Here is a 15554-nt window from a genome sequence, read left to right as displayed (position 1 = left end):
TATTTAGATGAAAGTTTAGTTCAAAGGCAGGCAACTGAGATATTTCATTGTGTCCTCATCCCCAGTGTTTCCCTGATGAATGTTCTCATACAAAATAATTCACCTCTTTCCACTTCATTAAAATGATCTCGTTAAGTGTACAGTATTTTTCGGTGTATAAGACGCACCTAGATTTTAGAGGAGGAAAACAAAGAAAAAAGTGTTCTGAAACAAATGGTGTAGTATTAAATAGTAATAGTAACCTCTCCAGCCACCGGGGGGGGGGGGGTTGTGGCTCCCAGTGTTTTCTGTGGGAAATGTCTCCCTTCCTTCCTTCCTTCTTTCCTACCCGCCCTCCCTCCCTCTTCCCTCTTCCCTCTCCATTTCTCTATTTCCCTCCCTCTCTATTTCCCTTTTCTTTCCTTCTCTTCACCTCTGTCTCTCTTCTCCCTCTCTCATTCTCTCCCTCCAGGTCTCTCTCGTTTCTGTGTACCTCTCCCTCTCTCTCCCCCTTTTCTCTCTCATTTGTTTCTCTCTCTCTCCCTTTTTGCTCTCAGTTCTGTTACTTTCATTTGTCTTTCTCTTTCCTCTCCCTCTCCCCATTTCTTTCTTTCCCCCTCTCTCATTTGTTTCCCTCATCTCTCTTTCTCTTTCTCATTCTCCATCTCTCTATCTCTATCAATCTTTCATTTCTCTCTCCCTTCTCTCTCATTTGCTTCTATTTCCTCTACCTCATTCTTTCCCTCCATCATTTTCTCATTTATCTCTCATTCCCTCCCCCTCTCACTTCCCCACTCTTTTTCCATCCCTATCTCCTCCCCCCCTTGTGTGTGTGTGTGTGTACACTCTTGAACTATTTCCAAAAACAAGTGGGGGCTGGGTTTTTTTTCTCTCTTCTTCTTTGGGTGCTTCTTACCATATGATTTAAATAGAGTCACTTCTCTCTCTTGTTTCTCTCTGTTTCCTCTCATTCTCTGCCTCCATCATTTTCTCCTTTTGCTCTCATTTTATTTCTCTCTCATTTCTGGTTTTTTCTCTTCTCTCCCTCTCTTTTTACTTCTCTCCCCTTCTGTCTCTCATTTGTTTGTTCTTCCTCTTCCTCGTTCTTTCCCTCCATCAGTTTCCCATTTTTCTCTTTCTCTTTTTCTCTCACATTCCCTCTCCCTCCCCCCTCTCTCTTTCCCTCTTGTCTCTGTCTCTCTGGAGACCAGCCAGCAGCCTACCCCACTTCTTCTGAGCTTATCTGCACCACTTCTGTATTTTTCAGCCAGTCGAGCAGGATCGCCTCCTCTCCTGCTGCCAGAAGCTCCGCTGTGCACCCAGCAGCAAAGCATCATATTCCAAGCGGTTGCCAGGGCCTCTGGGTGGCAGGAACAAGGGGTGGCGTGCCGCTGAGTTAGTCGGGCCTGGTGGAGGAGGAAGGGAAGCCCCCCCCACCGCCTTCTCCTCCGCTGGACCCGGCTAACTCAGTGGCATGCCCCCCTTGTTCCTGCCACCTGAAGGCCCTGGCAGCCACCTGGAATGGAAGGCTTTGCTGCTGGGTGTGCAGCAGAGCCTCTGGAGGATTCCTTGCATGCAGCTGTGGAGAAGCGGCCATGGCATCCCCTCAACACACCCAGCCGGCAGAGGAGGCCCACGGTGTGGCCCGAATCGTCCCGCGGTGCGGCCCGAATCGTCCCGCAGTGCGGCCCTGATCGTCCCGCGGTGCGGCCCTGATCGTCCCGCGGGAGGGGGCTTGGTTCCATCAGCCCCCACTCCAATCTCTCCTCCTTCAGGGGCATCCCCAGGGCTGAGTCACTGGCCTCTCACCGAGGGCTGCCAGGCAGCTTCGGCAACATTCGGTGTATAAGAAATACCCAGTTTTTGACGCACTTTTTTGAAGTAAAAAGGTGCGTCTTATACACCGAAAAATGCAGTAAGTAATTTGAAACCAGACATTAGTTTACAAGTCTCTGAAGCTACTGCATCGAATTATGGGGCAGGCCACATTTCCCTGTTCCACATGTTAATATTAAGGACTACCTCTTCTACAGAAGAGAATCACTTTTTTTTTCTTAAAACATGGATAGATAATTTTTTTCTTATAATATTGATAGATAAAATTGCCAGTTGATCCATTGTGGCAATGTAGGGTTGTAAGCATTTTGTAACTCTATAAGCAACCAGAATTCTATGCATCTAAGGTCTTTCTTGTTTTTGTTTGAGAAGATAAGGCTAGAATGAATGAACTGGTAATGAAAATCACAAAGCTCTGAAATGTCAATTTAAGTCAAGATGGTATTGCCACGAGGGCATTCTAGGCCTTGAGTGTCATAAATATGCTCTTACCTCAATAAGTATGAAGGATGTTTTCCAGAAAAGGAAAAAAGAAATGCTCCAGCCAACTCATTCTTTTAGTGAAATAACCCCAGGTCCATTGTCATCCTCAGTCCTTATAAATTACAGTATTTTAAGGAAAAGATGTTTCTGTTAGTATTCATCCTTTCATGAATTTCAGTGGAGAGTAGTACTGAAATTTGGTTCCAACTGAAAATTTTCCAGGATAAAATTCCTTTTGCTGATGGAGTTAGCAACTAATAAAATAAAAGTAACATTAATTCCCCTTCCAGTAAAGTTATATTTTTTCTCTTTATTCATTCCAGTAAAATCTCAGAGTGGTTTACAAGAAAATCAAAATACTGTATGCAATGGTAATTTCAGAGCATTTCCATACAAGCAATTTAATGACATCATTCAGTCATTGCTGAATGAAGAGTCTTCATATTGCCACAACAATGCCAAGGTAATAAATCACCAGTAAAGAAATGCTCTCAATAAAAGCCTGAATAGAATGACAAAAATTGAAAGGCAATATTCAAAACCATGAAATTAAAAATCTTTTAACCATAAGGTGAAGGGGAGGGATGGATTTAGAGAAGTCCTTTAAAAGAAATACTATTGCATTTATGCTGAAGATGACTTTTCTTTTGGATTTTGGTATCATTTGAAGCCTATGACGTGCTCAGTGATGGGCTCCTACGGGTATGGTCAAGTACATGGAACCGGTAGAAAAAAAATTGAATTTTTTTCTTTTTTTTCCTTCTGGGCTCTGGGTATGATTTTCCTATTGCAGTAAATGAGATTGAATGTGTATAATATTAGAAGAGGTGTGCGTGCGTGTGTGTACATACACATACAGTTTATATAGTAGATAACATATATTTTTGTGTGCCTGTGTGTAATATGTATGTACACATATTGCATATATGCATGGAATTAAATAGTATATTTTGGATGTTCAGTAATAGTAAGTAGATAGGGCAATTGTATCTCTTTGAGGTGAGGAGAGGCCAGGTACCTTAACCCTAACACAACCCTTTGACCTGAGTGATAATAATAATAATAATAATAATAATAATAATAATAATAATAATTTATTAGATTTGTATGCCGCCCCTCTCCGAAGACTCTCCGAAGACTCTCTTGAGTGATGTCAAGTTGGCCACCTTTAAGCCAGTCACATGATCTTGAAGCCACACTGGAAACACAATAGTCAAGCCACTCCCACCTGATCACATGGCCGACAAGCCTCACCCACAAAATAAGCCATGCCCACAGTATGGTAGTAAAAAAATTGCAGCCCTTCACTGGACGTGCCTTACAAACACTTTCACATCCTAGTTTAAAACATCAGGTGACCAGAACTAACTTACACTAGAACTTCAATTTCTTTTTCTTTTCTTTTTTTCAGATCCTGCAATTGTGAATGGAGTTTATTGGTCGGAATCATTAAACAAAGTGTTTGTTGACAACTTTGGCCATGACCCTTCCCTTATATGGCAATACTTTGGAAGCGCAAAGGGCTTTTTCAGGCAGTATCCAGGTAAAACAAAAAAAATGTTTATGTTTCCTTTCTTACATACATGTATTTGCTGTTCCTAAAACAGTAGTTACTCATGGCATGGGGCAATATAGGCAGCATTGGTGGAAGTGTTTCACCGTTATAATGAATCAATTCTGTTTGGAAAAGAGTGAAGAAATGCAACCTCAACAAGTCAAGGAGTTTTAATATCAGTCTTTCAGTGGCCCTTTTTTGACTTTTTGTTTCTTTTACTACCACGTCTGTCTGAAAACAGCAAACTTCCTTATTTTTCTTGGTGGAAACAGCTGAAACCCTTAGGACAGATCCCCTGCTGTAATAGTATTTGAATGTTTAATAGAAGGAAGTTTTAATTTTGCTTAGGAGTTTAGAAAACATGACTTAAGGCTGCAGTAGTGCTGACTCCACAGCTGTGACAATAAAATCTCATAACTTAGAATAATATTTTAAAGGGAGCATTTTAGAAGGGCTTAACTGTTTCCTAGTTTTTATACATAATCTTTAATGTTACCATGCCATTTCTTCTCTGCTGCTGCCAAATAATTATTTTGCTAACTAGTTAAATCAGTCTGATCCCCCCCTTCTATTGATTTCTGCTGGAAGTTTTGGTAGCCTGAGGATACTGTAAAATGGGTAGAAGAATTCTGTCTATAGGTAGCTTGAATGTAACTTTTACCTCCTCCTATTTCTAGTAGTTATTTCAGAGGAGGGAATATCGTAAATGAAGGACATGTTAGTAAAATATTGTTTTGATTTCATTCAGAATAATATAATATATGTCCTGTGAATACCTAGGTATCTTGGAATGGGAATCCAACCTTTTCAGTTGAAAATGTGGACAATCATTGTAATTTATTACACTGCAAATAGCATCAATACCAACCAGCATATATACACCAACAATCAACAATACAATGCAAGCCACAGAACAGAGGCAATGCAACAAAGTAGAGAGCAGCACACCTGTCTCCCTTTATATAGCTAAATGCAGCCTAGCTCTTAAAGTAACATAATTATTGCCTAGCTCTTAAAGTAACACTATCCAAACATTCATTCAAACATACATTGCTGGAAGTTGATATATTGAAAATCCAACCAGTACAGTACTGACAAATTCTACTTGCATCATAGCTAGAAAAAAATATTTTGATTTTTGTCTTATTTTAAATTTTGATTAAAAGTAGAGTGGTCAACTATACAATGAGAATAAAAGGAAATTTAAGAATAAAAAAATCAGAAAGGCAATAGCACCCAAAACAATTCTTGCATGGTTTGTGAATAGAATTTTATGGAGTGATAGAACATTTTAAATTTATGTATTCATTATTGTTGTCCCAAAGAAAGACCTTTGTATACATGGTGATAATCTATTAGGAGTTAATTGAAGCTTAGATGTGAATAAAATAGTATGGACATAATATTTTAGACCTTTTTTAATAAATTAAATATTTTTTCTACAAAAAACGTTTCTTATACTTTTAAACAATATTGATTTAGCCTAAGACATACTTTTCACAATGATAGAGTAATTGTTACAGCTGATAAAGAATGAATTGGTTTATTATATTGTTGGCTCCCTTAAGGGACAGTAAAGCTATAATGGCATTAATTTTATCTATCTATCTATCTATCTATCTATCTATCTATCTATCTATCTATCTATCTATCTATCTATCTATCTATATATCTATCTATCTATCTATCTATTAAATTTGTATGCCGCCCCTCTCTGCAGACTCGGGGCAGCTCACAACAACAATAAAACAATGTAAAACAAATCTAATAATATAAAAATCACTAAAAACCCTTTATTAAAAGCAAACATACACACAAACATACCATGCATAAACTGTATAGGCCCGGGGGAGATGTCTCAATTCCCCCATGCCTGATGGCAGAAGTGGGTTTTAAGGAGTTTAGGAAAGGCAAGGAGGGATAATTATTAATGTATGTTGTATACTTGTTCTTGTTTTGAAACATTTTGACCAAAATCAAAATTGGTAATTGCTAACCGACATAATAATATAGGTGCCAATTTGTTTTGATTGTACTGGCTTTTCCATCATGCTCTAGAAAATATTTTATTAGCATAACACAGTTTTAAGAGTATACCCAATTAACCAGTACATTTATTTGTCATACAAATATGGTATTGTATTTTAGTATGTTTAACATAATATAAATTATAAAGTAGAGATAGAAAAGATAAAAAAGACATTAGGACAGGAACGGTAGGCACAAAGGTGCACTTATGCATGACCCTTATGTATGTAGTGTTATTTCTGAAACTGATACATATTCTATTTGCGAACAAATGGGTGAGTTGATGAAAGGAGAGCAATTCCTCTTTTCTTTGATTCTTGCCCTGGCAAGATTTAAGTAATCTTAGAAATATCAGTATCAGAGCTGTTGAAAAAGTATGGAAAGACAACTCTGGTGATTAAGATTAAATATCTCTGAAGACAACAGGGTTTCCTCTCCATGGGGTTTGCCAAACTGATCAATACATTTTTAAAAAAGCAGTTTCAAAGATATACATTGGGATATCTGATGGTGTAATATTGTTTTCCATTCCATCCAGGAATTAAATGGGAGCCAGATGAAAATGGAGTCATTGCGTTTGATTGCAGAAATCGAAAATGGTAGGTCACAATTATGAATTTCAGAAAAAGTTAAGCTGATAGAAATGGCACTGGGATGGCACAAATAGCAAAAAGCAGGGAGTGAGTGGCATTTGTCTCTCTGGGCAAAATAACAAAAAGTGAGTAATTTTCTGGTAGATGGGATCTTGACAAGCAAGGCATAGTTGACTTGTACCAGGAGAAAGATTGATCACAGGGATGCCTTTTCCTAATTTCCTAATGCTCTGTGTTGGTTAGCATTGACCCTGAACGTGGATTCCAATGAATTCAATTTACATTCTTCTATATTTCTCTTCTCCTATCTTCCAGGTATATTCAGGCAGCCACTTCTCCTAAAGATGTTGTCATTTTAGTTGATGTTAGTGGTAGTATGAAAGGACTTCGCTTGACTATTGCAAAACAAACAGTATCTTCCATTTTGGATACTCTTGGAGATGATGACTTTTTTAATATAATTGCTGTGAGTATCTCTATGTTCTTTTTCTTATTAAGTTGTTCTGAGATTATTTGTACACACACAAGCACATCCTTGAAAATTTTATACTCAGGGTAGCTTGTAGCATTGCACAATTATAATTTTCATCAAAACTATAATTAAAAGTTTTAATATACAACATGCAATTTATATATATATCTCAAAATATTTCCAAAATTGGGAAAATAAATATGTCATTGTCTTGAGCTTAACAGATAAATAAAGAAGTATGTTAGCAAATTTAATTCACCAAGGAAACTGTAGATACAAAATATTATTTTATTAATCCAAAGTTGGCAGATTATTGTGAGTCTCTTGTGTCAAAGCAAAAAACAGATCTTCTGTATGATTGTGATGAAAGGCAGTTTGAGCATACATATCCACTAGTGGAAGACATTAACTACAGAAAAGTGAATTGCTTTATATCTGATAATTATGAAAAGGGAAACATGGGATCTTTTCATAATATGAAATCACTACTGATAGATTTTTTAGCAAGAAACACAACACTGTAGCTTTGTATATTAGTTGAATAAAGGTCCTAGCTGTTATTCTAATAGGCTCTGCACTTAAAACAGGATTAGATAAGGAGTAACATAAATCCTTGGGGGGATTCTGCTGTCAATTAGTCATTAACAGGCACAGATTGGCTCAATAATAAACATTCCAGTTTTAAGGATAGTACATGAGAGGTATAAGGAATGTCTCTGCTTGTAAATAAACATGTACAGAACACTACTTTCATGAGTTGCTGAACTGTTAATCTTATAATAATGCATTGGAAACTTGTTCTGTGGATAGTCAAGTGCTCCAAGGATCTAATGGTCAAAGGCAAGGTTCAGTGCTTCTCTGAGTGATGAGGTTTTCAAAATGGTTGCCAGCTCCAAGTAGACAAGGTCAGAAGGAATCATTTATGAGAATTCTCACCTGAGGTTCTGCAGTTCTATTTCCATCAGTACTTGGTCACCGAGACAGAGAAGGTCGAAGTAAGAATTGAACATTAAATATCCTCCACGGCTACAATCTTTAATTCAGTTTATAAGGGATACTCTTATGGCCACAGTATTTAGGATTGCTGTGAAACAAAGTATTAAAAACATAAAAAGCAACATATATTTTCATAATACTTTTTTGAACTATTTGTTTAGATTGGGAACTGTTATTAAAATAAGTTTTAATTCTTGGTCCAAAATGAAACATTTTCTTAATAATATGTTTCTACAATCTTAAATTGATTATGCACATTAATATGTTATGGAATCCAAACATTTAGAGATAGTAAGCTGTTAAATATATATTACTACTCTATCATTACTAGAAATTTGCTTTCAGAAGCCTGTACATCTATCTCAGATAGGAAACATTAAAAGTTATGTCATATATATCATTATAGTTTCATTATTCATCAATAGTTAATAATTATATTATTATTAGTGAAAGTTTACAATTTAGGAAATCACAATATGTCTGAAATAAATTTCTCAATCCACTGCATCTAGTTTTGATTCTAACAACAGGCTATCAATTGTCTATGAATTTAGATGGACAAACAATTTCCAATTTCTGTCATAGGCTATCACTGAAATCCATTTGCAAGCTGATTCCAGATCCTTCATGTTCAGTCATTGTTACATATTGTTAGATTGACATCAGTTCAAATAAAATGTTCATTTAAGAAAACCACGGTTGGTTTACTCCCAAACCCAGCTACATTGGCTTCTTGCTACATATGCCTTAATAATATAAAGTGCTGCCATCCAAAACATTCTGGGGGTTTATCAGACCCAATTTAGAATGGTTATAAGCATAGCCAAATTAATATTAGAAGCAAAACTGTAGTGAAATATTGATTGTTTTATAGTGCAAAGAAGTCACTTTTGCGCATCTGTATAGTAACTTCTAGACAAAGGTGTGGTGTGGGTTTGGACACAAATCTTGGCTTTATGGAATTGATTCTGTCATTTCTGTATGAAATTGGGACCAGCAACATTGTCACTATCCAACATTATAGTAAAGTGTGACACCACATGTTTGCATTTAGGACAGCAGTAGTCCCAGGTACCTCCATTAGGCAAACCCTGCACAGTTGAAGTGGCAGGTAGTCACATGATGCCATTTGAGGCTTCCTGCTTTCTTCTGCATTGACTGACAAAAAAGGCACTGCAGGATGATGAAATTGCAAGCCAGCTGCCAAGTGCCCAAATTGCGATTACATGACTATGGGCACACTGCAGTGACTACGTTGTACCCATTGTAAACACCCATTGTCCAGCACCATCGTAACTCTGAATGGTTGCTGAATGAATGGTCTTTCAACAAGGATTACCCGACCCTCTGGAATCAACTCCCCCTGGAGATTAGGATTTGCCCCCACCCTCCTTGCCTTTCGCAAACTCCTTAAAACCCAGCTCTGTCATCAGGTATGGGGAAATTGATTCCCCTGGGCCATTTCCATTTTATGTATGGTTTGTCTGAGATGTATGATTGTTTTTATATTAAGGGTTTTAAATTGTTTTAATAATTGGATTTGTACTGTTTTGTTGTTGTGAGCTGCTCCGAGTCTGCGGAAAGGAGCGGCATACAAATCTAATAAATAATAATAATAATGATAATAATGATAATAATAATGATAATAATTATGATGATGATGATGATAATAATAATAATAATAATAATAATATATGCATGATACATTGGTTTATCACTCTCCTGATGGACATATTTATGTCACATTTTTGAGAGCTGAAACAGATACATAGATTTCTATAATCTAAATACTGTCCTGCTAAAATTCTCATTGTCATGTCCTTTAATTGGTTGAAAGAGTGCATCATACGGCAACACATTTTGAACCAAAATATCTTAAATGATTAGATTAGATTAGATTTATTGGATTTATATGCCGCCCCTCTCCGCAGACTCGGGGCGGCTCACAACAATGATAAGAAACAGTACATAGTAACAAATCTAATATTTAGAAATCTAAATTACAGCTTTAGATTAAAAAGTCCAAAAAAGAAACCCCAATATATAAAAAACAAGCACATTAATCAAATCATACACAAAAACTACATGGGCAAGGGGGAGATGTTTCAATTCCCCCATGCCTGATGGCAGAGGTGGGTTTTAAAGCAAGGAGGGTGGGGGCAGTCCTGATCTCTGGGGGAGCTGGTTCCAGAGGGTCAGAGCCACCACAGAGAAGGCTCTTCCCCTGGGTCCCCTGGCCTAACTCAAGGGTGTCAAACTAGCAGTCCATGGGCCGGATGCATAAAGGAGAGACCAGACCCACCCTAGCTGCATAAACTAGAAAAACATCACAAAACATCACATACATCCACATGTTGCAGCGAGTTTGACACCTGTGCCGTAACTGGAATGTATTCCTGACAAAATAAAATTTGGAATAATTGTTCTTGCCTCCATGTTACTGGCTGCTCCTGTGCTTTTGCTGCTCAACATTCTGTGATAATAACCAGCCTATCTCGCAATCCCTTATTCCCTCCCCCACTTAGCAGCAGCCATTTACTTGTCTGCTGAAAAGGGAAGGGAAGGGAAGAAGGAAGGGAAGGGAAGAAATGCTTTTCCTGGCCCATCACGGTCCCCACGTTCTCCCTCAACCTGTGTCACTTCGCTGCATGTCTTCTCTAACCCACACCCACGTGCCTTCCCTGACCCATGCAATATCTCTTGTGCATCCCTACACATCTTGGCTGACCTGTGCTGCTTCTGCAGGCCTTCCCTGTGGCAGCTCTTTCATTTTCCACATGCACCCTTTCTGACTCACACCGTCAGCCATGCACCCTCCCTGGCCACCATGGCACCTTTTCTGACCAAGCTGTTCTCCTAGCCCACTCCACTCCTCCCCATGTACTCCTATTGACTCCCACTGCACTGCATCTTTGCATGCACCTCTCATTGGCCTCTTTCCCAACCTGTGCTGGCCCTCCACGTGCCCTCTCGGGTCCATATGACATCAGTGGTGGACACCAATGTATTTTCCCCAACTTATGCAGCACTTCTCATGCACCTCTGAATTGTACCCCTCTACAATCCTCCCCTACCAGGGAGAGGGAGGGAGAAAGGAAGGGAGGAAGGAAGGAGGATTAATTTGAAAGTTTATTTTTAAATAGAGGGTAGAAGTAGTGGTGGAAACAAGATTGATTTTCTCAGTATCTCCATGCTACTAGTCCAAAAGGAAAGTAGTAAAATAACTACCATTTTACAAGAAAATAGGGAGGGAGGGAAGAAGGGAGGAAGGAAGGAAGGAAGGAAGGAAGGAGGATTAATTTGAAAGTTTATTTTTAAATAGAGGGTAGAAGTAGTGGTGGAAACAAGATTGATTTTCTCAGTATCTCCATGCTACTAGTCCAAAAGGAAAGTAGTAAAATAACTACCATTTTACAAGAAAATAGGGAGGGAGGGAAGAAGGGAGGGAGAAAGGAAGGAAGGAAGGAAGGAAGGAGGATTAATTTGAAAGTTTATTTTTAAATAGAGGGTAGAAGTAGTGGTGGAAACAAGATTGATTTGCTCAGTATATCCATGCTACTAGTCCAAAAGAAAAGTAGTAAAATAACTTCCATTTCATAAGAAAATAGGGAGGAAGGGATGGAGGAAGGGATGGAGGAAGGGAGGGAGGGAGGAAGGAAGGATTCCACTTATAAAGCTTTTTTGAAACTTGGCTTATGGCTCATGAATTAATTAGGGTATCTTCAGAAACTTCACAGAAGGAAGGAAAGGAAGGAACGAACAAATGAAGGAATGAAGAAAGGAAGGGAGGAAGATTTGTCATGCTTCTTGCCAGTTTCCCACAAGGAAATTCAAATGGGGAAACAGGCAGGAAGTCAGAAGTTGATCCTGCTGCCACTGCAGTTTTACCTAAATGTGGTCATTCTCTTTCTCTGTTTAGATAAGGAAATACAGTGGTACCTCAAGATATGAACCCCTCGTCTTACGAACAACTCGTGATACGAACCCGGGGTTCAGAAAAATTTTGTCTCTTCTTACGAACTTTTTTCGAGTTATGAACTGGCGTTCGGAGACTGCTGGGAAGCCGCGCGGCTGTTTTAAAAGGTGACAGCCAGGCGGCGGGGCTTCCCAGAAGCCTCCCGAACGCCGGTTCGTAACTCGAACAAAGTTCGTAAGAAGAGGCAAAATTTTGCTGAACCCCGGGTTCGGTTCGGGAGGTTGCTGGGAAGCTCCCCAGGCTGGCTGCGACCTTTTAAAACACCCGCGCCGCTTCGCAGCTGTCTCCTGAAGCCGAACGCTAAAGCCGAACTTCCGCGTTCAGCTTCGGGAGACAGCTGCGAAGCGGCGCGAATGTTTTAAAAGGTTGCAGCTGGCCTGGGGGGCTTGCCAGCACCCCCCGAACCCCGAACCCGGGTTTGGGGGGGTGCTGGGAAGCCCCCCAGGCCGGCTGTCACCTTTTAAAACACCCGCGCCGCTTCGCAGCTGTCTCCTGAAGCCGAACGCTAAAGCCGAACTTCCGTGTTCGGCTTCGGGAGACAGCTGCGAAGTGGCGCGGGTGTTTTAAAAGGTCGCAGCTGGTCTGGGGGGCTTGCCAGCACCCCCCCGAACCCTGAACCCGGGTTCGGGGGTGCTGGGAAGCCCCCAGGCCGGCTGTCACCTTTTAAAACAGCCGCGCGGCTTCCCAGCAGTCGCCGAAAGCCGTTTTTTTGCGGGGTTTTTTTTGGTTGCACGGATTAATTGACTTTACATTGTTTCCTATGGGAAACAATGTTTCGTCTTACGAACTTTTCGTCTTACGAACCTCCTCCTTGCACCAATTAAGTTCGTATCATGAGGTATTACTGTATATTTGAAACAATGACTCAACAGGTCACATGTTGTCTAGTTCTCACTATTCTCATTATAAAGATAATAAAGATAAAGATATAAAGATATAAACTTCTCAATAATTCTCATTATAAACTATAAAGAGAGATGAACATGATTGTCATTGCAAATTTAATTATGGAAGTGGTATTGAACACTATTCCAGTGCTATGGTTAAATAGTTATGTTGTCTCATGTGTACTGGATTGATTTTGTTTCATTTGCCAATAAATTTGTTTCTAAGTAGATCCATGAATAAAGTTACCAAAAAGTCCAGTGCATAAAATAACTATAAAAAGATAATACAATAAAAAAAGAGGTGTGTCTTTCAGAGATTACTTATTGCAAAACCTATATAAAATTGATGGACTGTTGTAGATGATTGCATTACTAAAGGAACTATTAAAGTATGCATTTGCTTTTCTGTAGTTTAAGTTAAGTATAAGATCAGATCGGCAGTGCATGAACTGAAATGTCTGCAGTGATGAAAAAGAAATGTTTGCTTTGAAGTGAAATTCTAAGTGAAGCATTAAATTAACAATGTTATCATAAAACAGAGTGCTAATTCTGCCTGGGGAAAACGTTTTTATAGAAAAGTAGGCTATCTCTTAAATGAACAATGATCTCAGAATCCTTCCAAATTTAATTTAAGTTTTTCATTGAAAAGATTTCAGAAGAAAAATAAATGCAGAAGAAGAAAGCCTATTGATTATTATCAAATTTGTGTGCAGTAAATGATTGTTTGCTGTCCAGAGTCACTTGCTCGAGGTAGACAGCTATAAGACATTGAATAAACAAGCGAACAAATAAAATGAAGTAAAATAAAATAATATGGAAGAACTTGAGAGGTATAGTCTCAATTCAGCTGACAATGATCTGTAGGATTAATTTAGCTTTCTAGATAAGGGTTGCCAAGTTAAAAGAAAGGGGTATGAATTGCCATCTTATTTCAGGAATGAATGACTAGATAGTGGTTATAATTCATTAATGGTACATTTTGCTAGAGAGAAGGTTTCTAATTCAATTCTTGGTACTTCTAAAAAGTATTGAGAAAGAAAGGTCCTTCCTGAAACATGTAAACTAGCTACTATGCAGGTTAAAGCAATACTGTAGTGAAACTGCTAGCTTGAGGGACATGCAACATAGTTGCCTTGGAAGGGAAATGAACACTCGGACATCAAGCTGGGTAAAATGGGTCACTTTATTAAATATTAATGAAAAGACCTGCAGGGGTCGCTAAAAGGGGGACGGAGTTTCCTGAACACCAACATGCTTGGGCAACTTAATGGGCGAACTCCATGCCAGGTCAGGGTGAGGCATGCCCTGCCTATACCCAGCCCGAAAGCCACGCCCAGTGTGTGGGAGGGCTCACCCTGCATGACCCAGAACCGGAAATGACGTGGGTGAGCCCCAAGGGCACCCCCTTCACACCGCTCCGTCCGTGGAAGAAGCATGAGTTGTGTGACAGGGGTGCCAATCATCTTACAATAGATGCCCAAAGGAGAACACATAGTTGCTAGTGATACCCTTTCCGCCCCGTTTCTGCCAATATAGTGACCAAGTAAATATACATCCAATTGTTCAGTCAAAACCTATTTACATACAGATGCACCCCATAACCACAAATCCTTTTCCTCATCCAGGATGGAGTAGGCGAAAAAACAAACCATAGCAAATGCTATAAGATTGCAAAAAATTCAGCCCCAACCAAGCGACCTATAAAACACCCTGGATTGAGTGGAGGGTGGGTGGGTGTCCACTCTGTGGCAAGCTCGGGGAGCAAGGGAAGCCGGGGGGTGTGTGTGAGAGCCAGCCCTGATAAAGGGCACATTCTCTGCCCTCGGCCTCCCAGAATGCCCAAGCGGCCACTGGGTCGTGAGGGGCGTTCCCACGCTACCGCGGGGAACGCCCCCAGCTGATAGGCGGTACCGAGTTGGTTCCCACCATCGGCAACTGTCGGCTGGGCGTTAAATCGTACAGCCTCTCATTTGTGACAAAGAGAGTGGATTTTATGGAAAGGAGAAAACTGACACTGGAACTCTCTTCTTCCAGCTTTGAAATTGCATTGAACACCACAGAGGGCACATGTTATGATTTGAACATGGAGCAGCTACAAGGTGCATTAGAAAAACTTGGAAGTGAAGATAGGACGGAGATGGGAGTATAAAGCCTGTAAAGTTGTTGTCAGTCAATATCCAAAGTATCTAGTCAGTCTAGTTTAGTCCTAGAAATCCACTAAGAGATCTACTTTTGGTACAAAAGGAAATGTCATCTCCAGAGTCCTATTTTGTACATGGTTTGTGGTGTCACAGTTATTGGGCATGATTACTTTTATTATTTGACACCCTCCCTCTTGATCCTAACCCACCAATGGAGTACGTTTTACAAATGTAGGAGGATTTGCAAGGGGATTTGTGTAAATCCAGTCATTTGATGGTGATGGATTTCTCATCTTAGCAGTTTAACTACAACAGCACTAATTTTCAACTGTCCCTGTTGTACTTCATGGTTCCAACTTATTCCGGTATTCATTTTCCCATCAAAATGTTTGTTAAAAGCTATACTGACAATACAGGGAGTCTCTGACTTATGACCACAACTGATGCCAGAATTTCTGTTGCTATGTGAGACAGCTATTAAGTGAATGTCTATGGAGACCTTCAGTTATCCAGGTCATGGTCCAAAAACTGCTTTTTCAAGAGGCAACTGGACTTTCTGGTTTTTCTTTGAAGACATTTCATGTCTCATCTAAGAAGCTTCTTTAGAA

At 39.6% G+C, this 15554-nt stretch overlaps 1 protein-coding gene across 1 annotated transcript in view; it reads left to right on the top strand.

Moving 5' to 3' along the window:
- Positions 1–15554, top strand: part of CACNA2D3 (calcium voltage-gated channel auxiliary subunit alpha2delta 3) — a 700147-nt gene that overhangs the window by 359774 nt on the left and 324819 nt on the right. Inside the window, exons 6-8 of the mRNA XM_070738505.1 lie at positions 3710–3841; positions 6420–6480; positions 6790–6940. Coding sequence (XP_070594606.1) covers positions 3710–3841; positions 6420–6480; positions 6790–6940 — 344 coding nt within the window. The remainder of the gene's footprint in view (positions 1–3709; positions 3842–6419; positions 6481–6789; positions 6941–15554) is intronic.

This window comes from Erythrolamprus reginae, chromosome 2 (genome assembly GCF_031021105.1).
Source record: "Erythrolamprus reginae isolate rEryReg1 chromosome 2, rEryReg1.hap1, whole genome shotgun sequence".
Lineage (NCBI taxonomy): Eukaryota > Metazoa > Chordata > Lepidosauria > Squamata > Dipsadidae > Erythrolamprus > Erythrolamprus reginae.
This window is presented reverse-complemented; position numbering and strand designations above follow the sequence as displayed.